This window comes from Barbus barbus (assembly GCF_936440315.1).
Source record: "Barbus barbus genome assembly, chromosome: 40".
Lineage (NCBI taxonomy): Eukaryota > Metazoa > Chordata > Actinopteri > Cypriniformes > Cyprinidae > Barbus > Barbus barbus.
Window position 1 is genome coordinate 19580128 of NC_136718.1, and position 27357 is coordinate 19607484.

Here is a 27357-nt window from a genome sequence, read left to right on the forward strand (position 1 = left end):
AAAAAAGACCAAACACACGTAACCAATACATCAAGATCATTCAGTAAACTGAGACATGCTAACATACAATGAGGCAAAAAATAAAGTAAGAAAAAAACACTTTATAAACAGTAACAGTATAAAACAAAACAAAATCCTTCTTGTTTGATTGGTCATTTGCAAAACACTTAATTATTGCAGATTAGGTCATAATCAAACTTAATTCTTGGAGCTTTACAATGCTAAGCCATATGAGGGTGCGCAACCATGCTAACAAATTCATGATTAGCCTCACATGCTCCATTTTAGCTAATGTAATCACATAATGAAGCATCTCCTTTACTCAAGACTAAAGGGTGTTGTAAGGGTGAGAAAACTTGGAAGCAGAGAGATAACAGCAACATTTGCATTTACAACCAACTGTGGATTTTTAACATTTCTTTTTTCTTTCTCTACATAGACTCTACATATAGTGTTAATTTGAATATGTAAAAACTAAAATAAGAGCACCTTTTGAAATATGATGATCCATACTGCAGTCACAAACATTGGTTCATCTGACAAATCAGCATGAATCTTTCTGGCACACGTGCAAACATTCACACATACACACACACACACACACACACACGTTGGTTTTTGTGGTTTATGGGGACTCTCCATAGGCGTAATGGTTTTTATACTGAACAAACTGTGTGTGCTATTGCCCTACACCAACCCTACACCTAAACTTAGCCCTCACAGGAGACTTTGTGCAGTTTTAGATTTTCAAAAAAACACCATTTAGTATGTTTTTTAAGCCTTTTGAATTACGGGGACATAGGCAGTGTCCTCATAAACCACCTTCATATTGTAATACCTCTGTCATACCCATGTCATTATACAAATTTGTGTCCTCATAAACCACATAAACATGCACACACACACACATACTGCAAAATGACGAATTTCTTGGGTTCCTTACATTTAAATAATTTAGCAACATCACAGAACTCATACTATTTGAAGACATTTTTTTTTCATGTAACCATTCAAATTATTACTTAGTTTTTAATGTTAAACAGAAGTGAAATAAAACAGCTTTAACAAAGCATCTAAGTTAAATGTTCATGAACATATTCTAAAACGAGGGATGAGAGAGGGATGGACTATGAAAATGTAACAAGGAAGAACAGTAAGGATACAAAGGCAAGAAAGATGGTCTTCACAAGGTGTAAATGAGGGTTTGGACGTAAAAAATTAGGTGTTGCTTAAATATCAGGACTGGTTAAAACAGTGACCTAGTGAGTTAAATTAAAAAGGCCAATGTGTAAATCAAAATTACAATATTTAATCTCCTTGTCAGTATATAAAGGCCAACATGACGTATAAGATCACCTTGGATTTGAAGTACTGGATTTAAAGGTTGAACTTATACAGGTCAATCTCACAAAATATGTTAAGAACACACCTTTGATGGTGGTAAAATTGTAAAAATATATACTAATACTAAAAAATGCTATTTTTTTTCTTTTGAAATGTGACCTGGATGTGTTTTCATGAGATTCACCCATAAAATATCTTTTGTAATCTTTAAAGGCTTGATGTGCAATAAATGTGTATGATCTCATTCACTCCTGAAAAATTAAAACACACCCAAAAAAAAAAAAAAAAAACCCTAAATGATTGTAGATGACCATATTCACACACATTGTCCTCGCCCTAACAATACAAAGCGGTGGTAAATAAATAAACGTCCACGATCTGGGACGGTATAGGCTACAGCTTCAAACGGTGTCAGGTCAAGACTACGATAAATCAGTAAAGAACTGCTGTGCCAATGGCTTGCACATTCATTCATCCTCCTGATTCCCTCTCAGCAAGTTCAAACGAATCAAGATTTCAACGTGCATACAGAGAACAAGCAGCTTTTTCACTCATCTTCATGCTAGCTCTTAGCAAAACACTTTTACAGTACATCAAAACCAAGTATTTCCAGGATTGTTGGATCTATTCACAGGAAGGATGCTACAAACAACACCCTCTTCTAAAATTAGCAGCCCCTTTTCTTAGCGTTAGCATTAGCCATATGCATTACTAATGTTGCATTCACGCCATGAAAGAATTACCATAATTACAGGATTCTGAGTATTAGAAACCATTCAAGGCCTTCTTTTTTTTTTGCAATAAGTAACAAAGCTGTGCGTGGATACATTTTGACGTTATGAGCATTATCATATAAACTGCGTATATGAACTGCTAAGATTTGTCATCTCATAATTGTGGTAATTCTGACAAGACATGAACATAGTGTTAGTATATACCCTCCTGACAGTGCCAATAGTTGTTGGGGTGCAGTATCGGAAAGTCTACAAACTGGAAAGACCATACAAAGCGCTGGATAATCCTGAAAATGCTTGCTCCTCGACATAAAGGCCACTTTTTCCCACTAGTATCAAGTAATAAACTTATACCATACTGGAAAAACAAACACTTGTTGTCAGATCAGGATCTCTGCTTTTCTTGTTTCTTTTTTTTTAAATAAATTATTCAATGTTTTTATTTTTAATAACTTATTTTACCACGGACAACCTACTTCAAACACAGTACATGCTTATCTCCAGCTAAATTGGATACAAACCCATGAAGGTGACTTGTTTCTTTAACATTTAATAACATTATGCAGTCTTGTAACATCGCACTGTGTGGAGTAGGCTTTCTTTGAATTTAACGACTAATTTGTGCAAAACATCTGCAGAGGTGATGGGCTCTACACTTCTGGAGGAAGTTGTACTACCTTTTCATCCAGTGCCAGGCATGTCTCGAGGCATTCCCCGTCATTTGAGGCCTGTTCTGGACAAAGTTGTTCTTCGTCCCCATCCTTGAGAGGTGGAGGTACTTCGACAGACAAGCTCTTGGCCGAATCCTGCCCGCAGGTTTCTTGTTTTTGCCGATCGCTCTCCATATCTGGATCCCCACCTTCGCTCACCACCTCCTCTACTTGTGCAGGAAGCGTCTCAAAGGCTGCTGTCTCTACATGACCTACCTGATAATAGAGGACAGAAGCAGGGTCTTTGAGCAGCCTCTGCTCGGTCTGTTCATCCGCATGGTTCTCTGTAATACACAGCAGGGTGGCACCTTCAGGAAAAGGCCCTTCTAGAAGGACTCCCTCAACACCTTCCATGCCCTCCATTCCGGCCTGGCTGGTGAGGGCATCCTGCAGGAGGCAAAGGGTCGGGTCAGTGGTCTGCGCCTCCTCAACCTGCTGCTCTTCTTGTTCCAGTCTCCTTTCCCGTTCCTCCGCACTCTGTAGGTGAAGCACGGCTGTTTCGTTTTCACGCTCCAGGCTGTCACATTGCTCCTCTTGCAGCTCCTGAACACTTTGGCTTTCCACCTCCACATCCGAGTCCAAGGGAGAAAGAGACAGAGATGGAGAAGAGACTAACTCTGTCTCTTCCCCACAATCCTCTCCAGACCTTACACCCAACAGGGTTCTCTTTTCCAGGTCAAGTTTCATGATCGTGTGAAGATAGTGGGTACGCACACGAAGAGGGTTGAACTCAATGCGACCAGCTGTATTACCACAACCGTCACGGGTGCAGCCACATGGGAAGGACATCCGATCCACCTTTAGAACAAGGTAAAAGGGAAAGAGCATGTATTTTATTTGAATAGCCTAATAGGCCAATTCAAGGGTGTCTTATCCTGCTTCTGGAGCACCACCTTCCAGCATAGTTTAGCTCCAATCCTAATTAAACACACCTGAACTAGCAACTCCCAAGGTCCTTAGGATTACAAGAAACTTCCAGGCAGGTCTGCTGGAGCTAAACTCTGCAGGAAGGTGGCCCTTCAGGAGCAGGATGGGATACCCCTGGGCCAACTGGACTCATCTTAAGTCTGACTTTTAAGAATACCATGTGCCCTACCTGGCACTTAATTCCAGCTTGGCTGCAGCCACAGTGCCGAGGGTCACAGTAGAAGCGGCAGTCACAACCGCACTCCTCCCGGGACACACGTATGGCACGCAGCTCAGTCTTTTCTCTGGCATCTATGCGGGCAATACCCGAGGCCCTCAGTAGTGCCCGACGCCTCTTGGTCGGAAGAGGCTGCAAGAAGAAGCAATCGTCCACTTCTACACTCTCAACATCCAGATCCTCATCGGATATGTCATCCAGGGTAAGCAACTCTGCTTCGGGACAATCCACAGTTCCATTCCGTGTCAGCTGGGAAAAGTCAGGTAAAAGAGATCTTAAAATCAAAACAAAATGGCTACCCTACTGCAAAGCAGAATCCATGACACACAACTAACCTTTAACTTGCGAGCATTGAGCTTTTCTTGCCGTAGGTGTTGACGCAGCACATGCTTGTGGCTGCTCTCTTGTTCTCGTGCAAACTCGCCAAGGGTGTAATGTCGTATAGCACAGTGATGGCGCGCCATGCCCAGGGAGCTGCCACCCTGACTGGGCACACTGGTGAAGCCCTGCCTTCTAGAGAAGTAATAGACTGTCACTGCGTCAAAGCGTACTTGCTTACGACCTAAAGATGCTTTGTGTCTTCTAAGAATGGAGGGGGCTGCAGAAACAAGATAAAGAGGCACCGTAAATAATAATGTTTTGGTCTATTGCTTTAGTACTCAATCTACGCCTCCTTAAATGACAATACTGTGGTTCAAACCAAGTCTCAATTTATCCCAAAAGAGTTTTTTTTATCTCAAGGTTTGCTCCATTAGCCACAATGCCCAAGTAGGACATGTTCCTGAAACAACATCCTTTGTTGGTCTTTGAACAACATTTCTATAAAGAAAAAACTAAAAACTTAAACTTAATATACGAGCCCTATGTCACCTTTATTTATATATATAGCGCTTTTAACAATACAGATTGTGTCAAAGCACTTAACAGTATCAAATTGGAGGATAGAGTGTCAGTAGTGTATAAAAATAAGATTATACACTCAATTTTCAGTTAAGGCATTTCATTATTGAATTTAGAGATGTCATTGTCTAGCTCAGTTTAGTTTAAATAGTATCTGTGAAATCAAATTGAAGATAATCGCTAGAAATTAAGTGTCCCCTATCCATAACCTATCACTGGCATCTGTGGGAAATAATTAATTGATAAGAATGTAGTTTTCTATAGCTATAATACTAACCCTAACCTTAAATCTACTCCTAAAATCTGATTGTTTAAAAGCAATGTTGCACCAGAAACATCATGTGGCTCTTACAAACAAAATAAAATGGCCAACTTGATTGCAGAACTGACTAATAAGGTTAGCATGGTCCACAGACTGCCTTCATCGTATATTTCTGAAAGGGAAATGTCTAAATGTGTACCTATGTGTAAAACAAAGTAAATACAACAGCTGTCACACTTAACACTGAAATGTTCTGATTTTCAACTGCTGCAGTAGTGCAAATGTTATATGTGGAATTAGCTCAGGGGCTAGGAACAAAACAAAACACAGGGAAATTATTTGAGCACCTTAATAGACTTCAGGAAGTTGATAGAATAGTGAAATTAAAAGACTAACTTATGATGTGTTCTTACGTGTGAGAGAGCTGGAGGGAGCATTGAGACTGTCGCAGCTATCAGCGCTGTCACTGCTAGAGATGTCATCATCCGAATCTTTGGGTGTGGAACACTGCGAGCCGCTGTCCACCTCCTCGAATCTGCGCTTCAGGCCACGAGATGACACTGTCTCCATGGAAACACTGCGTCTGGAGGCATTACAGATAGGTACATGCTTTGTCCAACAGACTGACTGGCAAAATTTAAATATGAACAATCATGACAAGAGTGTACATGGCAAGTAGGATATGTATCTGTCCAAGAGCAGCATTTTACTTAAGAAATGCTTTTGAATACACTTTCTCATACAAGTTATATAACACAATCAAAAATACTGGATGGATACAAAAAAAAAAAACAATTGTACTTTTGTTAAAACAAACCTAAAGCTTATTCCAAAATCTACTGACAATGAACAGTGTACATTTTCGGACTCCAAAAATTTTTGTGAATCAATATGGTGCATATCTTTATTGCCAATAGATAGAAATATTAGATAGATAGATAGATAGATAGATAGATAGATAGATAGATAGATAGATAGATAGATAGATAGATAGATAGATAGATAGATAGATAGATAGATAGATAGATAGATAGATAGATAGATAGATAGAGTTTTGACATTAATATTAATAAAAAACAAAACCGTAATTCCTCAATTAGTGTTAAGTTACAAGATTTCAAGTTTTATTAAATTAAATAAATTAAAAACATATAACACTTAAGAGGAAAAACAATGTGAAACCTGGCCAGTAACAGATTAATCAACAGCTGCAGTGCTGAAAATACCTAATTCTGAAGGTCAAAGTGACCAAATGTAACACAAAAATGCAACAAAAAAGGCCACATCATGAGGCTTATGCAATATCACCTATTTTACTGCCTAATCCTTGACATTCACTTTCTCCATCCAGCATGAAAGTCCTACTTAAAAATCATGAAGCCTGCAAACATCACCATGGTAACTGGTTTAAAGCAATAGACTTGGAAACACTGCATCCACGTTTGGGGTCTCTTTCACCCCCGTTGAAACCTTACAAACAACAAGCCCTTTGCAGGCTGATGACGAGACCAGTTCGGTCAAACCAGAGAGGTCACACAAGGCCGAGTCGGGACGTTTGATCAGACCACCTCCTTAGCCTGAGGGAGCGGTGTAATACGACTGCTTTGAGCGGCTCCATGCCTGATTTTCTTCATGATTAAACACTATTTTTAAACAGTCAGTGGCTTTTTGCTGGGTTGAATGAGAACAGTTTGGCGGTGGCTTTGAGGAAATGTCGGCTTTTTCCATGTGAAGGAGAAAAAAGATGGCTTATGAATTATGGCTGACAATTAAACTCAAAGCATAATGGATTTAATCCCACAGATTTGTGAAATCCATAAAAACTGGATTAGTTTTATGAACTCTGATAATGAATGCTAAGCAAATAGCAGTAGCCTAACTCAATTTGAGTATATGAATGACTTATCGATTCATTTTTATAATCATTCATTCAATAATCAGGGCAGGTAGCCTCAAATTCAAGACACATACATGCCAATCACCTATCGCCAGCAAAGAATGCGTTACGACCTTGAAACATCAAAAACAACTGCGAAAAATAACAGGATGTTGAAATGAGATGAGATTGAGTATACGCTGCTTTACGCATCAGTGTCTGACACACAGTGTGCTCCTCTTGAATGAAACGTATCCATAGAAACAAGAAATGCTAAGAAACGAGTCCATTTTTGCTTGCTGTGAAACCGACCTCACTTTCATGTGTTCCTTTTATAATTAATGCTACCGTGGTGATGCAGTAAAATGCACAGAAATTATGTGGTGATGTACAAGAAGCTGCAAGCAAATAATGCAGTACGTCTGCCAATTACTGTGCGTTCAGTGAAGCGTGCCAAAATTTCTCCTCAGAGCCAAACTTAGAGCACGTCACTACTATTGGACACCATCAGGTACACTCATAGTGTCTTAAAAGCATACGTTCTAACACATATATATATATATATATATATATATATATATATATATATATATATATATATATATATATATATATATATATATATATATATACACATATACACATATATATATACACATATACACATATATATATACACATGCATATGGTAAAGCAATACAATTAGTGACAACAGAAAGCTTTGCAATCCTACCAAACCTACACAGCAAAGGTTTGTAAGGTAACGGATCTCATTCCAACCCAAAATGGTTGAGGTGTTTAAGAAGATTTCATGTATATAAAACCTAAATAAATGGTAACAAAACAGCTGAGCAAGATGGTATCATCATGACCGGACATAATAATCTAATAATCTTCATTTTAAAAGCATTCATTTTGCAAACTGAGACTTATTTTATAGATGCTATATCATACGTCAAGTACTAAAACTAGTCGGATATGCAATTTCCTGGCACTAATCCTGGGTAAGATCAATTTTAAAAACATGTAAATAGGTCATTAGTCCTTGATTTGTGAGTTATGATTGTTGGCAAATGGTAAGAGGCTTTTAAAAGCACTTTTTCACCCTTTTATCGTGCAAAACTGGCAGGACTAGATATGGGCCTCAAACAGCAAATGTAACTCAATGCACATTAAATAAGTGCGAGACGAACATCATGCAGAGGTATACGTAGGATAGTAGCATGTTTGCATATCCCAAAGATGTCAGCAAGAAGATAAGTGGTATTAATTTCTATGCCATACAGGATCCAGAGATGCTCCATCTTTATAAAAATAGCAGAAAAGAAAATCCATCTTCGATAGCATTGGCATATGATGCCAGAAACTGAAGGAGTAGTTTCTGAATGCAACACAGGTCATTTAAAAACAGGGATGCAACTGCAAATTTGAAATATGTTTGCAGATACCCTGACACACATCCTATGGCCTATTTGATGTGGACAGAAAGTGTGAATAATCACCTTACAGTACTGACTACACATCAGCCTGTTTGACTGGTCTGCACTGAAATAGCCCATCTGAGACAAATGACACATAAACGACGTCTTTCATTTCCAGCATCGACGAACTCTGCGTAGGTGACGTTGCAGTTTCTTAAAATGCGAACATTATTCCCATTCTTTAGATGCATCCATGCACCACTTCCATCCACAACCAGCAGCTGGGAATTTAAAGAGGTCTAGCGATACAGAAAGTGGAAGATTTATTACAGTATGACATCACACTTTGCACTATATAGTCCATGTTAAATAATTATTTTAGCAAAAATGTACATCTACAAAACAGGTACATACAGTAAGGACACTATTATAAAACATGACTGCATCTGCCATGGTATCATTTAATCCTATAAACTAGCTAGTATATCATTTTAGAATAATAGTACTTGTTTAATAAATAATAGTGAAGAAGCAAATATTTGTCAGTTATTTCTACAGTAATCTATAGTTTAGTGTTTTAATGGAATTTGAACAGTCATTTGTATTCATTAATTTTACTGTATTGTAATATGGTATTTATAGTAGTAACTATTCAAATAATTAGGTACTTCATGCAATGGATATTATTTATTAGAGATGTAGCATGTATTCCAATTGTTACTAGTTGTATCTTAATAATACTTGCCATTTTGACTAGACATTACCCAAAAATCTATTGTGACTAGTGAAATAAATGTCACTTGTATAGGTGTAGGTATAGGTGAAAGTGTCTCAAACTAGCAAATATGTACTAGTAAATCTAGTGCAGATACTAATAACAAAATACCTAATGAATAAGTACAAGCAACAAATCTAGTAAAATACTAGTCACGGGTAAATAAATAGTCAACACCGAACCACATATTTCACCAGCACTGGATTAATGGCTAGTAGCAGTGAAAAAGAGTGTAATGAAACACTACTAGTAAAATAAGTGCTAGTGAAACAATTAGACACTAGTTAGTTTAAAGGAATATGCCTAAATTTTAAAAAGGCTTGCCACAATGTGACCCAATATGATTGGGATGACACATCACATATGGTCTGTCCTATGATTTTATATTCTTTACTGGAAAACACAGACCCCCTGTCTTGTCTTATGACAGAGCAGAAAATGGCATGCTGTGTTGCAACCGGTCCAATGATCAACCCGTTTTTCCTCGTAGGCTGAGCTGCATGGGAAAGACAGGCAGAAGTGAAACACAAAACCTTTCTCATTAGCTTACCTTGGGCAGAAATAGAGAGCCTTTAAACCGGCGAAGCTGTCGCTCGATTCGCGCTTCCTTTATTTGGATGGTTCTTTTCTTTGGGGATTTTGAACCTATTTCAGCTTTAGACTTCCACAAGGTTACAAGATGACAGACAAAAGCGACTTCAGCCCATCGAAATGGCCAGACCAATAAGAAATTGCAGTTTATTCACGAAGATATAGTGATGTCCGAACATTAAAGCATCGTAAACAATGAATATTAGTCTTGACATAGACTACCAATGGGGCTATACGAGCATTCAACGTTGCAGTCAAGCTCTGTAAAAATTAAAACGGGGCAGACGAAGGCAGACAAGGACCTTATTGATTGAAAATGACAAATCCCGGCGCAGATGCATCCAATAAGTGCAGATAAAATCTTTAGGTGATCCTTTAAAATGCCTGCATTCAAAAAGAACAAATAGAGCCGATCCTTCGGGGTTTTTTTTCCCTCCGAATAGGTGGTTGTGTTCTGCGCTATGTTTAGACAAATCGCAACGTTATATTTCCACCCCGAAGGAAAGACAAAAACAAAAATTTTGTGTAGTATTCGTCGGCCCGAGGACCCTATGGGCCTCTCTTCTGCCCCGGTTTGTTACAATGTAACAATAGAGGAAGGAATGCCGCACGGGACACATATATACTTATTGTGACGTCATCGAAGTGCCGGCGTAGAGGCTGCCGGGAAATGTAGTTTTAAAGAGCCTATTGTTAGCATTGGGAGCTGCGTTTTCTTCCTCGACAGGAAAACGGATATTGTTTCTCAGCGCGGTTATATTTGGGATCAAGGCGTGTGAAGCAATAAATAGCAACTGTTCCTCAAACAAACGTCCCATCTGTGACATATACACTAGGCTAGCTGGCCCTATTTGTAGTCTTTGTTTTTTTTTTTTGACAGCTCGGTTTCCATGGAAACTAAATGGGGTTGATTTTAAACTGTACTAGCGAGAGACTACCAATGAAAAATTAATTACGAATATAAAAATATAGGTGGGTAAATTTCACAAAGATTTAAGAATTAAATTATTCATTATTATTTTGTCATAATAATAATGAAAAAATACTGATTAAAAATCTTAAAAATGCTTTTCATTTCCTTTATGCAAAATATAGTTCTGAAATGTTATAAGGTGAAATGCTACCCAGATACATTTTTGTGAAATTCAAATTCGTTTCGAAGCATTTTCACGCCATAAATGCCCACAAAGTTCTTAAAATGGTTGTAGATATAGGGTTGTATGAGTAAAAAAGTTAATACAACATAAAACAAAACAGCTCATTTCAAGGTAAGTCATTTTAATCATTGCAATGACAAGGTAAAGGGTCACAACAGACAATACCTCACGTCTTTACCATCTTGGTCTAGTCTGCGTCTAGCACTAACCACGGCCACCATTTCTCACACAGTGAAAGGTTTTTCCCCTTTACCCAACCTGAAAGAATATAACATCAGTGGTCATATCCAAAAAAAAACAAAAAGAAAGTAAAACATGATCTCTCTTTTATACCATAAAATAGTGCTCTGGTAAGTCTGACATTTGTAAAAACTATTCTAGTATATGCAACGATGAAAATGAAAGGGGGGAGATGTTTTAAGCACAATGTTAAAAAAATAAAATAAAGAGATGCACATATATAATGCCCACTGCTGCCATTCATCTCCTGCCTGTAAATAACGTGCATTTACAGCAACACCTGAAAAATCATCAGGGATCCAAGCTGCAGAACCTAATATCATGCCAAACAGTCATAGTTGCATGCACAAGGCTTAAGAAATCAACAATTAACTTATACAAAACATAAATGATTCGCAAAGCAATGCGTTAGTCACACTGCTCGCTGTGAACCTGCCAAAAAAACTGAACTTGATAATAGTGGCAGTATAGAGCAAATTTCATTCATTCTGTCCCTCACAACATCTGTGATCACGTCAACTGCTAAGAGTGAGGGGGACATTATAAGAACGGGACTGCCTACTTTTTCCTCATAGGTGAGAGAACGGACGATAATGTTCATCATGAACAGAGGCAATTTCATAATCTCTGGGCCTACCATGGATCTCTGTGACATATCCTTCTACTTAAGTTGTTTATAAAGCATGTATTCATTGAGGCATGTGGACTGCACTTCACATGGGACTCTAGCATATGCAGCTAAAATACTCAAGGGGCGACAATCAGGCAGACAACACCAAATAATACTGTATTTAATGCCAGCCAATTCTCTCTGTTTGAGCCGGTAAGGCCATAGTAAATTATATAAAAAAAATATTCTGGTAAAGCAAATCGATGCAAAGAAAGTCAGTACAATAGAAATTCTGTGATTTGTTTTGCGAGTGTAAATGGAAAGTGGTGGAAAAAGGCAGCACACCCTCCATGAATAAAATAGTAAAGGTTTCAAAATGGGTCAGGTGCCTTTTTTCCTTTCCCATGATCGTCTCCATTATTATTCCAAGCCAAGCGATCTTCAGTAAGGTCCAGGAAGTGTGCAGGGAAGGGGCTGTGGGTTGAATCTTAAGAAAAACATAAGGGGCCTGTTCACTCCCCCTCATCCTTTGTTTTCACTTCAAAATGATGTGATAGCCATCATTTGTTTCAGCTGTAAATTCAATCGAAAGAGTGCAAGTTATAAAACAGTGGTTACCTAGAAACAAAGACATGTGGGTTGAACTTGTCAATACTTCAAAAAAACTGGCTTGCTCATACCTTTCATTGTGTCCAGGACAAAACACATCTCATCTTGAAAGTTCTGAATCATCTGTTCGAATGAGAAGAAAGATTAAGTTAGAAAAATAAAGAATAAGAGATATTACTTAAAGTCGTGATAAAACAGAAGTAGCATCAGATCTCAGTTTCGAGACATACTTTGGATTATTGAACTCAAAAAATGTAGGTTGGGGACTTGTTTCTATTTATTGGCTGTTACTTGGATTTTGAACTCAAAAAGTGAATGTGTGCGAAGTATGGCTAAAGTCTTACTTTATTTTCCTAATACACGTTCCTGGTCTTAAGGCCTTTTCACACTGAATACGAAAGTTTGGCGCGACAATGCTTTTGAATAAAAACAATAGAACCCTATGGGGCTAGTTACACCAGGCGCGATCATTCGTGGCTCAAAAATGCAAGGATTTTGGGGGGTTTTTTTCATCCTGTGTGTTGATTTTTCCCACTTTGGTCTGCAACAAAACGGGCCGTCCAATAAGATTTGAGCTTATATCACATGCCCAGAGCAGCTGCTGTTGCACAAAAGAGTAAGAGTGCTGGCGCTGTTGTGAAAACCAGTGTAAACAAACACAGAAAAAGAAAAGAAAAGAGTATTCCAAGAGAGAAGAGAGTGGATGAGGAGTTCTTGTTATCATTGATATCCGAGAACAGATTTATTCTCACATGTTCTTTATATAGATTATCATTTCTATTAATTCTCCACTGAGTAGAGAGTGCGTGTCTGCATATTATAAAATAAAAAACAAATAAATCACATTCATTTTTCAAGTGTAGCTTAATTGTACTTCCAAGATGTACTCGTGTTTCTGATGTAGAACCAATCTTTATTTATCTTAATTTAATGCTGTTGAACAGCGGACGAGATGCATATCTGAAGAAAAATGCATTGTTGGTCGGCACCACCTAGCGTGCAGGCATGAAATAGCAGGAGAAGGCAATCAACTTTTTCGAACTCTGTGTGAAAGCACCATTCGCCGCGATTCGCCTTGCTTTTTTTGCATTGCGCTCAGTGTAAAAGGCCTTTATTGTGCATGTAATAACATTATCTGCCTTTGAAAAGGTTTTAATTTTTAACACCAAGCCTTTTTATTTTCCAACCCTATTATCCAAATATCATGCTCAATTCTGGTATGTAATGCCTATTTCTTAAATCTAATCGATATTTAATTAAATAGCATCGTATTAAATTTTTGAGAGGAATGAAAATTAAACTGTGAGGAACATAAGTATTGTGTGTTAAATGGATTGTACTGTTGTTTAACAAAATTGTTCTGCTGATGAAACATCTTTATGAAAAATAACTTTCAGTAGACAAAAACTCTATAAAACAGTTTTCAAAACTGTGAGTTGGCAAAAATTGTGAGAACTAGGACCTTTATAGAGTGCCTGCCATTGTAAAGAGTGTAGATCTATCCCTCAAAGCCTTGTTTTCATCCACGTTAAATTCAATATGCGGTCTATCCTGACTAAGTTCTATTACTAATTGATAAAATCAAGTGCTCTCTCTTATTTTCCACACTTGAGCTTTAGACACAAACCTCAATGCATTTGGGGTTGCAAACTCGGTTGCACAGAGTCCATGTGGACTCCAGTATGGTGTTCAATTGGTGTGAAAGCAATCTGCTCTTATTTGTGAAAATGAACTGCTATCGATGATGGATTGATGATGAGCGATGCACTGCAAGCACAGCAGCAAATTCTGCAAGCTCTGCAGAAATGGCCTTCAGCGAGTGGCTCACATCTCTTGCAATGCATCTTCAGACCAAACATTCGAAACCGTGTGAAAATAGCTTTATGATTGCCTTCTATTAGGCAGCAATAGGGTTAACGTTGCACAGGAAAATGGAGGGTCACAATCCTGGGATTACAATCATGCCTCATTGTGTCCTTGAATAAACTACTGCCTTCTAGGGACAGAGCCCAAAGGGACAACTTTAACAAATGGGTTTGCTAGAGGATGAATTTCAACGTTCAAGTAAGCAAATTTCAACAGTAAAGTGATCGTTGCCACACTTGTAAAGTGAAGGAAATGTTTTTATAGAGAGCACAGGTTGGTGCAAGGAAATCTAAACAAATACAAGTTAAGTACATTGGGGTTCCTAAAGTTTTTTTTGTCAGCCAAACTACTTGTATGTAAAACATTTACTTGAAGAAAAAATATTTCAAAAAATTTACTCATAAATAGGGCTGCACAACTTGGCCAAAAAAACTACAATGCAAGTATTTTCTCATGTATGGCCATTTTAACAGTAATATGATTTAATCTCATATGTAAATATCTCTTAACTGCTACTGCTGAAATCAGCTAAGACCTTTTTCAGAGTCTTTCTTCTTATTATTAGTTTGAACTAATTATTAAAGTAAAGACAGCAATATATTACTGTTATAAAGTACAGTTGTACTGTAAAATAACAAAAATATTTGATAATTATACAATTATTTTACACTACAAGTTACCAATACTACGTCTTAAATGGATAGATCACCAAAAAAATTAATTCTGTTGCCATTTACTCATCCTCAAGTTGTTCCAAACCTGAATGAATTTCAACAGCTGTTGGTCCCCACTAACTTCCATGGTATTTTTTTCTCTATACTATGAAAGTCATCAACTGTTTGCTTACCCATATTCTTCAAAATATCTTCTTTATGTTCAACAGAAAAAAGAAACTCAAACAGGTTTGGAACAACTTTAGGATGAGTAAATGACGACAGAATTTCATTAATGAGTAAACTATCCCTTACTACTTCCCTATCAAACATTCAAACTCTTGAAGCTTTTAACATTTCAAACCTTAAATTTATTTTGGGCAATACTGGTGGAATTCTGTGAACGTCTAGCTACAGAAATGTTGGAAATTATGCAAATTATAAATTAAGTGAACCAAGGGCACACTGGGTTTCCAAAACCTACAACAAGGTGCGCGCTGCACAAAAGACTGCTTATTTAAATCATAGCCTTTAATTTGATAATTGCGCTAAGCTATATTGTGATTTCCATTTTATTTTCATTAATTGCATAGCCTAATTTATTTTAATTTTACATTCCATTTAATCATTAGCTTCTCATCAACACACAAACCTCCTACAGTTACCTTACGAATCCCTAGGATTTTACGAACCCCACTTGGGGAAACTCTGGCCTAAGCATTGAAGAAAAAGAAAGCCTGTGGAAGCCCTCACCTCATCACTGACTAACACATGGATACCAGTGGGTCCCTGCTTGAAGATCTGACTGATCTGGCGTGGAGAGATGCTGAAGAGCTGAGCCAACTTTTCTGTCAGTTCCACAGCTGTTAACTCCTCCAGATAGATAGCATGATACACTAAGATGGGGGCAAAGAAACATGAGACTTTAACCAACAAACCACTGCAGAAAAAAGGGAAACACTCAAATAATAGCAGGATACAAGGGTCACAAATCTGGAAAATTAAAAAAAAAAAAAAAACACCTGACAACATGAAATCAGTACAGACTTGATATTTATTATTTGACCCCATTTACCACATCTCCTAGGTCTTATTATACAAGATTCATGATTCGTAAGTGCAAATTATTCTAAAGAAAAAAAGCATTACTGCCTCTAAAAAGATTTTCTATTTTGCTGGAAAAAATTATTACCTAATAATATCACAGCCTAACATTTCATTTCTACAAATACTTTGAGCACAAATGTAATCGCGTTTGATCTTAATATATTATGTATATATGTCAAACTCACCAAAGAAAGCGTTGCTAGACCCGTCTCCATTCTCATGTTTCTGGTGCTGTTCACGAGCCTGTTGGGACTCCTGGCACACATAGATGGTCAGCCTTGGACGGACCACCCTATACAGAAACATACACATAATACAAATGTTGGTTCATATGTAAACATCAACAGCCAAGAAAAAAAGGAAAATACTGAACAGAAGAATATTATTAAAAGCAAAAATGTAATGAATCACGGTTTCCAGAAAACATAAAGCAGTATAACTTGCAATGGCTGCTGAAAATTCAGCGTTGATATCACAGAAATAAATTATAATTTAAAAAGTATTACAACACAAAGCAGTTATTTTAAATTGTAAAAATATTTTACAATATTACAGTTTTTACTGCGTTTTTCTCTAATAAATGAAGCCTTTAGTGAGCATAAGAGACGTCTGTGTGTGTTATATTTATATACACATTTAATTTTGTGTTATTCTAGTATCATTGAGATACTAATATATATTTTTTTTATTTTTGAACTACACTGCTGAAAAGAAATTAAAGGAACACTTTTTAATCAGAGTATAGCATCAAGTCAATTAAAATTCTGGGATATTGATCTGGTCAGTTAAGTAGCAGAGGGGGTTGTTAATCAGTTTCAGCTGCTTTGGTGTTAATGAAATAACAACAGGAGCACTAGATGGGCAACAATGAGACGTCCCCCAAAACAGGAATGGTTTTACAGGTGGAGGCCACTGACATTTTTTTCCCTACTCATCTTTTCTGACTGTTTTTCACTAGTTTTGTATTTGGCTAGGGTCACTGTCACTATTGGTAGCATGAAGCGATATCTGGACCCTACAGAGGTTGTAGGGAGTCCAACTCCTCCAGGATGGCACATCAATACGTGCCATTGCCAGAAGGTTTGTTTGCTGTGTCTCCCAGCACAATCTCAAGAGCATGGAAGAGATTCCAGGAGACAGGCAGTTACTCTAGGAGAGCTAGACAGGGCCGTAGAAGGTCCTTAACCCATCAGCAGGACCAGTATCTTCTCCTTTGTACAAGGAAGAACAGGATGAGCACTGCCAGAGCCCTACAAAATGACATCCAGCAGGCCACTGGTGTGAATGTCTTTGACCAAACAATCAGAAACAGACTTCATGAGGGTGGCCTGAGGGCCCAATGTCCTCTAGTGGGCCCTGTGCTGCCTTCCCGGCACCGTGGAGCTCGATTGGCATTTGCCATTGAACACCAGAATTGGCAGGGCCACCACTGGTGCCCTGTGCTTTTCAAAGATGAGAGCAGGTTCACTCCAAGCACGTGTGACAGATGTGAAAGGGTCTGGAGAAGCCGTGGAGAACGTTATGCTGCCTGTAACATCATTCAGCCTAACCGGTTTGGTGGTGGGTCAGTGATGGTCTGGGGAGGCATATAAATGGAGGGACGCACAGACCTCTACAGGCTAGACAGCCTTGGACCCATTGTCGGAACCTACACCAGTGCAGTGGGTCCTGGGTTCCTCCTGGTGCACGACAATGCCTGGCCACATGTGGCGAGAGTATGCAGGCAGTTCCTGGACTATGAAGGAATTGATACCATTGAATGGCCTCCACGCTCACCTGACCTAAATCCATTAGAACACCTCTAGGACATTATATTTCACTCCATCCGACGCCACCAGGTTGCCCCAGGACTGTCAGACTGTCCAGGAGCTCAGTGATGCCCTGGTCCAGATCTGAGAGGAAATACCCCAGGACACCATCCATCGTCTCATTAGGTGCATGCCCCGACGTTGTCAGGCATACAAGTACGTGGGGGCCATATAAACTACTGAGTACCATTTTGAGTTGCTGCAATGAAATTTCAGCAAAATGGACTAGCCAATTTGGCTATGGACTAACTTTGATTTTCGGGGTGTCTTTGAATTCAGCCCTCTGTAGGTTGATAATTTTCATTTCCATCAAACGATGTGGCATCCTTTCGTTCCTAACACATTGCCCAGTCCATATCTGTATAGATATCCAGCATGATATTTTTCCCCATTGAGATCTGATGTGTTTTCAAAGTGTTCCTTTAATTTTTTTGAGCAGTGTAGCTTTTATTTTTATATTTCTGATTTTTAAATTAATTTGAGTTAAAAGTCTTAGTAATTTTGGGTGTTTTCTCAGTTTTTTTTTTTTTATATTTCTATAGATTTTTATTTTTCATGCAAGTTAATGTTTATTTAATGTTAATAGTTTTCATTTTAGTTATCGCTGTAACGGACTCTTACCGTCCTTTGAGTGCATTAAATAGCCGAATACCATCAGCAGGTCCACAGATCTGGATGACATCCTCTCGGGTCAGTTTTAGCATATCGGCCCCTGAGTGACATCAAAGGACAGTTAACACACTTACACCTGGATTTTTTTCATACTATTCTAAAAGGTAATATGAAATCAAGAGGTATTTTAGATTTTTCTAAAAACATTATGACAAGAGAATGAGATTGGAGAGCATGCGTCAACTCAATGAGAGTGATGTAAGGAATGGTGGGGCACTGTATGGTTGCTGAGTGAGCAGAAGCCTGATGTGAGAGCTGAATGTGATACACATTTATGTAAGCCTGATCGTCCCTTTACCCGAGAAGTTTGTGAAGAGACGGCAGAATGGTGAAAAACGGTTTCTATGGAGCCACTGCTGTGCTTCCTGTGGCGTTGCCGTTGGCAACAGATTCTGTTCGTTCGGGGGCAAAGAGAAAGGACAAAATATGCCTTAGCACACTGACCATAAACTGATCATAATTAGTCTGTTTTTCCATTGTACAGTCCCTGTACTGAAGTCAGACACTCCTCCTTAAACTGTCCGGCCTGAGTTGAACTGAGTTCATAAACAAATTTAATAAAACCTTTTCATACCAACCAAGTGTTACCTTTGGCAAATAAACATTTCAACATATTCAAATTAGCAAATAAATTCATGTACCTGATTGCTTTCACTGTCTCTTCTAAGTAGGTGGCACGATAACTGTAAGGCAGAACGTCTCTCAGTTTTAAAATCTCAGATTTGTCTCGAGTATTATTATCTTGTTATCAGGAAGCATGTGGTGACTAACGGGGCTTATACGTTACAAATGAAAAAAACAAACAATGGGCTAAAACCTCACATAACATCAGCATATAAACTAATGCAAAAATAATACAATGTTTGGAGTTAAATGTCTATCAGTCTATCAACATATAATCATAAAAAGCATGAGGAAATCAAAATAGATTTGTTACAGGAAAAGGTGCCAAACTGAATGATGTTGTAGATTAGCCTGTAAAAGTTGATTTAAGGCTTTTCACATCTAATTTGGTCCCTGTATCTACACACTAATTTTCAAAAGTTTGGGGTCAGTAAGATTTGTTTTTTAAGTTTTTGAAAAAAGTCTCACCAAGCCTTCATTTATTTGCTCAAAATACAGTACAAACATTATATTTCACAATATTCCTATTTAAAATAGCTGTTTTCTATATTATTATTTTTAAAAATGTAATTCAATCCTGTGATGGCAAAGCTGAATTTTCAGCAGCAATTACTCCAGCCTTCAGTATCACTGATATACATTTTTTTGTATTCTTTGAAGAACAGAAAATCATTTGTTTGAAATAAAAATCCTTTGTAACATTACAAATGTCTTTACAGTCACTTTCAATCAATTTAAGGCATCTTTGTTGAATAAATGTATTGATTTCCTTCACGAAAAAAAAAAAAACTAACTTAGCCCAAACTTTTGAACAGTGGTGTATATGTTTGTTTTTTTATTATATAAGGGCTGGGCAGTATGATAGATATATACTGTGTAACAGCAGAAATGTGTCAACCTGCAGATAACCTGTTTTAAATATATAAAAATAAAATGAATTATATTAAACAAATATAAAATAAACATTTTTGGGTTGAATTTCCAGTAGAAATAACTAATATTTAGGTCATATTGCCCACCCCAATTCCTATGCTATATTATAAACTATTAGTTCTAACAAAAAAAAGCTACAAAGGGCAACATACACACTGAAATGTGCTAATGAACATGCAAAAGCAACAAAAAAGCTTTTTACAGCAGCTGCAATGATATGAATGGAAACAAGGGGTCTTTGATGAACTACTGTAGTTCTACTAACATTAAAAATGAACATGGAAGCATGGAGCATGCCTTCACACACACACACACACACACACACTATACTGAAGGGTAGCTTTAGACCATTCCATTTCCAGTACAGCTCAACTACTTAACTAGTTCAGCAGATAGTAAGATCAGTTATAAACTAAATCCCACACAAATGCAAATGGAACACAGATAAATTCACTTGTACAAACATAATACATTGTTCAAATGATAAAATGCAGAATGCATAAATGTTGTAACACACAAGAGAACACTGGAATGAATCTATCAAAGACCATGTCTTAGTGTGAAGTAGTTTGCCTTTCATATCTCATGCGTGTATATATATGGACAGAGTGATGCTGATCCTAGAATGCCACTAGAAACGTTTAATGAATGTTACTGAGAGCAGTAAATCTCAAATATGAGAGAAGATAAACACAGACACACTCACATCTGCTAACTGTACCACAGGCTCTGGCTGGTGATTGGGTGAACCATTTCTGCAAGACAAAACCATAAGCCATTAGATGAAAGTAAATGTGATTCCAAAGACGACAAATGTTTGCATAGTCTTTAATCGAAATATGATCAATTGCTCTATTTTCCTATTCAATATTCTATTTAGCTTTAGCATTATAAAGCTCAGACAATGTTGATGAATGTTTCTTACCCTTCACTCACAGGAAAGCTGTTGTTGGAGCTGTTGAAACCTGGTGATGGGGAATTGTTGACGTATGTAACCTCAGGCCACGGAGAGCACTGGATAAATACAAAAAACCAAATATCATCACACACAAATTCAAATGGGGGAAAAAAATATAATATTATAATAAATGTAAATAAAACATAAAAATAATAAATTAAAATCTCTAACTAATAACAGACAAATTAAATATTTCACATAAATATTGATATAAAACCCATGCTTTCCAGGCAATAGAGAGAACTGAACATTATCATATTAAATATGAATACATATTAAATAACAATTTTTTAAAAATACAAATATTAAAATAATGTTATAAATATTAAGTATAAATGTTTTATAATATTATAAAAATATGAAATTAAAATCTATAATATTAGAAAGAAATCTTTTTTTTTTTTTTTACTATTCATGATGAACTCATGCTTTCCAAGGAAGCAGATACACACCTCAGTGAGAATGGTGGTTTCATATGAAGGCTGGTATTTTTCCTTTTCCTGAGGTGCTCGTTTCTCCATTTTTTCTCTGTCTGTTTTCTGCTTTCTGTCCGCACCTTTAGGCTGAGTACAAGGTTTGTTTTGTGTTATCTAATTTCCTAAGATCTTGTTTCAGTTGCAAGATTGCACAAACATTATGCTGCACTAATGAACAGTACTCGCATTGAAACTTGCATTGTCACATTGTAAATGTTAATCAGAAGAGGCCTCAGCACACCTTGAAAACTTTGACTTGGCAGCTGGCGGAGTGCAGATGCTCAGTGTATTCCCCGGCCTCATTCTCCTTGAAAGTGTCGATTTGAATACGGAACGGCACTCCCTTCTCTCCTCCATGCTTACGCATGGTGAACTCTGTGCTTATACAATGGACCTAAACAAAGAGGTCAATAATAAGTAACAGTGAATGATATTTAAAAATAAATAAATAAAAAAAATTGAAAACTGTCTGTGTCAATGGATTCCAGAGTTGTTTTAGACAGATGAAATATTCCTCAAAATATCTTCTTTGGTGTTCCACAAAAAGAAAGAAAAGTCACACAGGTTTGTAATATCATGAGAGTGAGTACATTTTAACATAATATTCATTTTTGGATAAACTATCCCTTTAACACAGTCAAAATCCTTCGTAATGTCAATGACAAAGCACATTGAGTGTGTATCAGTGGATAAATTAAAAACACAAATATGAAACCTCATGTTGGGATTTTTAAGGCTCCACTCACAGTGTATGGGAAAGTTGTTCTTGAGGTCAGCAAAAGCAGTCTATGATACCTGAATAAACACAGAGGTCCTTTTCGAGGGGTCCCAGAGGAACTCCACAGTGTTGAGCTGTGTAGGGTTTGCCCTGGGATCGACCACCCCTACCGACATCGGGATATCTGAGGATTTCAGTGCAAGCATGTTATTAATGTCTGATAGAGTCCTGAATTTCCACAACACTGACATATTGGTAGCAAATGTATCTTTAAGTGCCAATTATTCACAGTCATCTTATTATACTACCTATTTTACACTTTGTATTAGCAGTGGGTTACAGTATTTACCTAAATCAAGGATTCTGTCTCCTGGCCTGTTCCAGCGCCAGCCCTCCAGCTGCTGGTGTTCAGTGTACTGAAGGCGGCGATCGTGAAACACGACACGGATGATACTCTGCAGGGAGTAACCACAAGAAAAACAGCGGTAGAGATAAACCACGGATAGTCAGAAGCAGCACATATGATTCAGCAAGCTCTCTTCACATATAAAAGAGGAAGAGCAAGATTAAGCAAAACACTTAAAGGATTCTCAACAGCTAAAGTTATTCAGCCTTGATGCACGTATAATCCTGTATATGGGAAGCATGACTTATGGGTGATGAGAAAGAACAGCCAGCAAATCCTCACCTTCACCATTTTCCCATTGATCTCAGGAAGCTCCCCCATTTTCCGATTGTCCAGCATTCTAATCTCATAAGACTGTCCTGCAGCCAATGGTGGAAAAATTTAGCAATTCCAGTAAAAACATTTTTACATCTGTTTGTTGTTATGTTTCTTATAATGCTTCCCTCTGTAAAAGTACGGAACATAAATATTCCATCATAACGGATGTTTGGAAGCTCTTACCTATCATGCATCAATGGGAATGTATCAAATCAAATAAGTAGTTCGATTTTAAACAGAACAGTCTTTTCCATACACATGAATTTGGACAGACACTGTTAAGATATACACTATATTGCCAAAAGTATTGGGTCACTCCCTTCTAATGAACATGTTTGACTACTTTAGTCATTTCTATGAGTACAAATCTTAATGTTTAAGCATATAATGATATTCTAGGGAATTGTGTGCTTCTAATTTTATAGCAACAGTTTGGACAGGACCATTTTCTATTCTAACATGACAGTGCATCTGTGTATAAGGCACGGTTCAAAAAGGCATGGTTGATTCAGTCAGTGTGGAAGAACTTGACTGGTCTGCAGAAAGCCAAGTCCTGATCCCAGCTGAACACCTCTGGTGTGACTTTATATACAGACCTTGAGCCAAAAACTCATCACCAAACACCAATGACTTGTATAGACACTATAAGGACAAAAGTGTTGGGACACCCCCTTCTTTAGAACAGAAAAAGGCACAAACAAAATTGTGGCAACAAAGATGGAAACATAATTCATGTATTTAAAAATTGTATTTGGACATGTCTAAAATGTATAAGTCATTGGTGTTTGGTGATGAGTTTTTGGCTGAAGGTCTGCATTTAAAGGCACACCAGAGGTGTTCAGCTGGGATCAGGACTTGGCTTTCTGCAGACCAGTCAAGTTCTTCCACACTGACTGAATCAATCATGTCTTATTGAACCGTGCCTTATACACAGAGGCACTGTCATGTTAGAATAGAAAAGGGTCCTGTCCAAACTGTTGATATAAAATTAGAAGCACACAATTCCCTAGAATATCATTATATGCTTAAACATTAAGATTTGTACTCATAGAAATTACTAAAGTAGTCAAACATGTTCATTAGAAGGGAGTGACCCAACACTTTTGGCTATATATATATATATATATAATTATTTTGTTTTAATAAACTATTAACATGAATAATGCATGCTTGTGTATTACTGTGAAAAAATATTTTTCAAAGTTATAAATAAAACAAAGATTATTGGAGCCCATTTTACAAGAAAATACCATTTCATTTTGTCTACTTCAAAATTTCATGTGTAAATCAATGCGTAACTTGCTATTTCTTTGTAATTGTGAAATTTATGCCTGAAAAATTGTTTCAATACCATTTTTTTATAGATTTATATTGACATTTAATATAAAGCTATGGAAAGTTCAAATGCTCTTCATCCAATGTTGCTGAACAGACCTTGATTGAGGTAGGTGAGCGTCTCATCGTGTAGTTTGACAGCAGGAGAGGTGGCGGCACACAGTACATACTGGAAGGGAAGAATCTTATTGTCACTTTCCGGAGGTAAATTAGACTCCTCCTGTTTAAAGATGGGTAGAGCTAGCACATCACTGCAAAACAACAAGAGAAAGAAAAAAAGTGAAAAATTATAGATTTTATAATTTTTTATTTACAATACAGGGCATTTCAGACAAGCTCAAAAGGCACATTTCTAATACTACTAAAACATCTGGGAACAAATAATCACAGATGGCAAAGCAGGACTGTAACGTGGTTTATAACACACAACTATTTTGTTACCTGGACACTAACTAATGAGGCTAGACAGAGTGACTCTATCTGCCTGTCAACATGGGAATGCATTTTACTTAAAATCAAAGATTTTTGTTTTATAAACTAGCAGAACAAAATATTAGATGCAGGCTTCAATCATGTCATGCAGAACTTCAAATTAAAACATGTTTAAAAACCACTTGAAACCCTACATACCGTAGTCATAATCATAATCGTAGCCTACAAATGATGACATCGACACAAACAGACCTGTTCTTTTCTGAATGGTTCATTTTCTGCGCAATAGTTATGTAAGGGAATACAAGACACAGAGTGTGCCTGTCTGGAAGGTCAGACACAAAATGTGCCAAAACACATTCATCATGACATTCTAAACAGCCCAGCAGAAGAGGTTGGCATAGACACAGTAAGCATGTAAAACATTAAACAACACTTCTCAATAAAGCAAAAACGCAAATCAACCTAACATACAGTACTTTGAAGAGCTATAATTCAACAAAAGATGACATTTATCAAGCACCACAGGTCTCAGAACACACCAATAACCAGAAATGACCTAAATATCCCTAAACCAAAAAAGAGAATAAGTTGGTACACAAACAGACCTCATGCTGTAAGCACCAGCTCCAAGCTCTTGCCCGATCCCTGACAGACTGGCATCAAAGTCCTGGACCAGACCAGACTCAATCACCTCATCGGCCAGAGGTAGTTTCAGAGCCCAAGCCATGACTTGACGTTAGAAGTCTAATTCAGGTGAATTTATGAGCAAGTGAATCACAGTCCTGCCAGTCTCCCTTTGAGTTTAGGGATGATCACTGACACTTGTCTAAGAAACAGAGGGAAAAACATGGATTAGGTGTATATTTTTATGGTAACATACAATATTAATTGTGAACTGGAAAATACGTTTATAGTTTTCCCATTTAAGAAAGCCCTTAAGTATTACTACTAGATTAAATATGATGTTAAAGACAGAAAATTGCATCACAAATCCTCAGAATGACTTTAAATTCAGAAGTATGTCCAGACCTACACATTACAAACACATTTATTACATTAGCTACATAAATCAATGGGGGCAAAAACTTAACAGATATCACAGTTTAAAGTAAAGTGTTTGTTTTATCATAAATTGCATAATAAGAGTGTGAATTACCTCTGACAGCAGTCAGATAAAGAATGCGGTAAAGCTCATCGTTTCACGCCATTTTTCCACCCATCGTCCTTGTTTTGGCAACACAACTTCGTTTTGCTCGAAAGAAGATTAATTTCTTTCACCGGTCGCTGTAAAAAGTGACAAAGCTGCGAAAAACTCAAATAAATTTTTTAGGATGAAGACAGGATGGATTTTGACTGAAAAATGTCTAACGTGTAATATTACATGTTTGTTTATCTCTTCTACTCTGTAATATCCGCAGTAGCCTTCCTCACTAACGGCTGGAACACTGAGGGCTCGAGAGTACTAGCGCCCCCAATCGCTGTGGAGGTGAACTGCCTTTTTCCCACAAATGACAACAAACAGCCAGAAACAGCAGTGCTAAAAAAATATATTTCTACGCATGCCATAAAACTGAACTTTTAACAAAATAATTTAATAACAAATAATATAACACAAAAATATGTTTATCAATAAATAAACAATAAAACTGAATTTGTAATGGTTTTACTGGTTATAATAGGATTTGTATTGATTTGAATGGAAACTGCAATGGACCCTGTGGGCTGCCTTTTATTGGTAGCTAAATCCCAACAGAATATGTCCCAAAACACACTACAGGTCCAGGAAACCATTTTTTAATGGTTTTAATACTTAATAGTTGATGGTTTGTGATGTTGGTAATGGTATTTGTAGTGGAAACCATTAGATTTTTTTTTTTCATCAGGGAAATGATGTTATTAAATTATAAAACTATAGATGAAGATTCAAATTAAAGATACATTATTAAGCCACTTCATAGTCATTACTATAACCTGTATTTGCTCTGCCAGGACCCCTGTGTGAATTTGAGATGGACTTCACACATTCACTAAAAATCACTAAACTTATGAAATTCACTAAATAAAAAAGTGCCCACGTTTGGTGTCACTATTAAGTTCAGCTAAAATACCACAGGTGTTGCAACAATAAAACTGGCACTTGACATTAGTCACTGCTCTGTTCAAATAGATCAATTAAAAAAATAAAACAACTAAAGAATTTTGAAAGCTCCTTACAATGTTTAAAGATATCATATGTATGATGATTTCAGGGAAGGCTATAAATGTAATGATGGCAATTTGGTGAAAAATATAGTTACCATGGCAATGGCAATTTTATTTCTTGCATAGTAACAATAAGTATATGAGTGCTATTTTAAGATCGCAGAAACCATGAAAAACCATGGATTGCTCCTCATTACCATCATGCTTTCTATCTATGGTATTGCTAGGAAAAATCATTTTAAACGCAGAAAAACACCATTTAGCATGATTTGATGTTGAAAAATCCACATAGATTTTTTTTGATAGTAGTACTGTGGTGGTAAAGGCTCTAATAGTGTTGCAACTGTAAAACCAAACCCTACGGTCTACAAAACATTTCTTGCAACATATTACCTTCAATGCACATACTTTGATGTCTACGGGTTACTTATGTGTTCTGAGAATTAATTTGTTAACTTTCTTTGTAGTCTGAG

At 37.1% G+C, this 27357-nt stretch overlaps 2 protein-coding genes across 3 annotated transcripts; both read right to left on the reverse strand.

Annotated features, from left to right (window-relative positions):
• Positions 1-429: 429 nt before the first annotated feature.
• csrnp2 (cysteine-serine-rich nuclear protein 2) lies at positions 430-10404 on the reverse strand. The gene is made up of 5 exons (XM_079401076.1): positions 9717-10404; positions 5508-5677; positions 4268-4530; positions 3885-4181; positions 430-3586 (listed from the first exon to the last, which is right to left on the reverse strand). Exons 2-5 carry the CDS (start codon positions 5662-5664, stop codon positions 2729-2731), a joined length of 1575 nt encoding a protein of 524 aa, XP_079257202.1. The 5' UTR covers positions 5665-5677; positions 9717-10404; the 3' UTR covers positions 430-2728.
• Positions 10405-11016: 612 nt separating this feature from the next.
• Positions 11017-26129, reverse strand: tfcp2 (transcription factor CP2). Of its 2 annotated transcripts, XM_079400805.1 has the most exons (17): positions 25839-26129; positions 25288-25508; positions 24347-24498; positions 22877-22953; positions 22538-22643; positions 22266-22372; positions 21712-21864; positions 21447-21557; positions 20962-21050; positions 20743-20791; positions 19121-19162; positions 18778-18871; positions 18429-18519; positions 16185-16291; positions 15646-15788; positions 12445-12496; positions 11017-12337 (listed from the first exon to the last, which is right to left on the reverse strand). In XM_079400805.1, exons 2-17 carry the CDS (start codon positions 25407-25409, stop codon positions 12300-12302), a joined length of 1533 nt encoding a protein of 510 aa, XP_079256931.1. In that variant the 5' UTR covers positions 25410-25508; positions 25839-26129; the 3' UTR covers positions 11017-12299. The 2 variants fall into 2 exon arrangements, with proteins under 2 accessions (XP_079256931.1, XP_079256932.1); XM_079400806.1 differs by lacking the exon at positions 22877-22953 and having other exon boundaries at positions 25839-26092.
• Positions 26130-27357: the final 1228 nt, after the last annotated feature.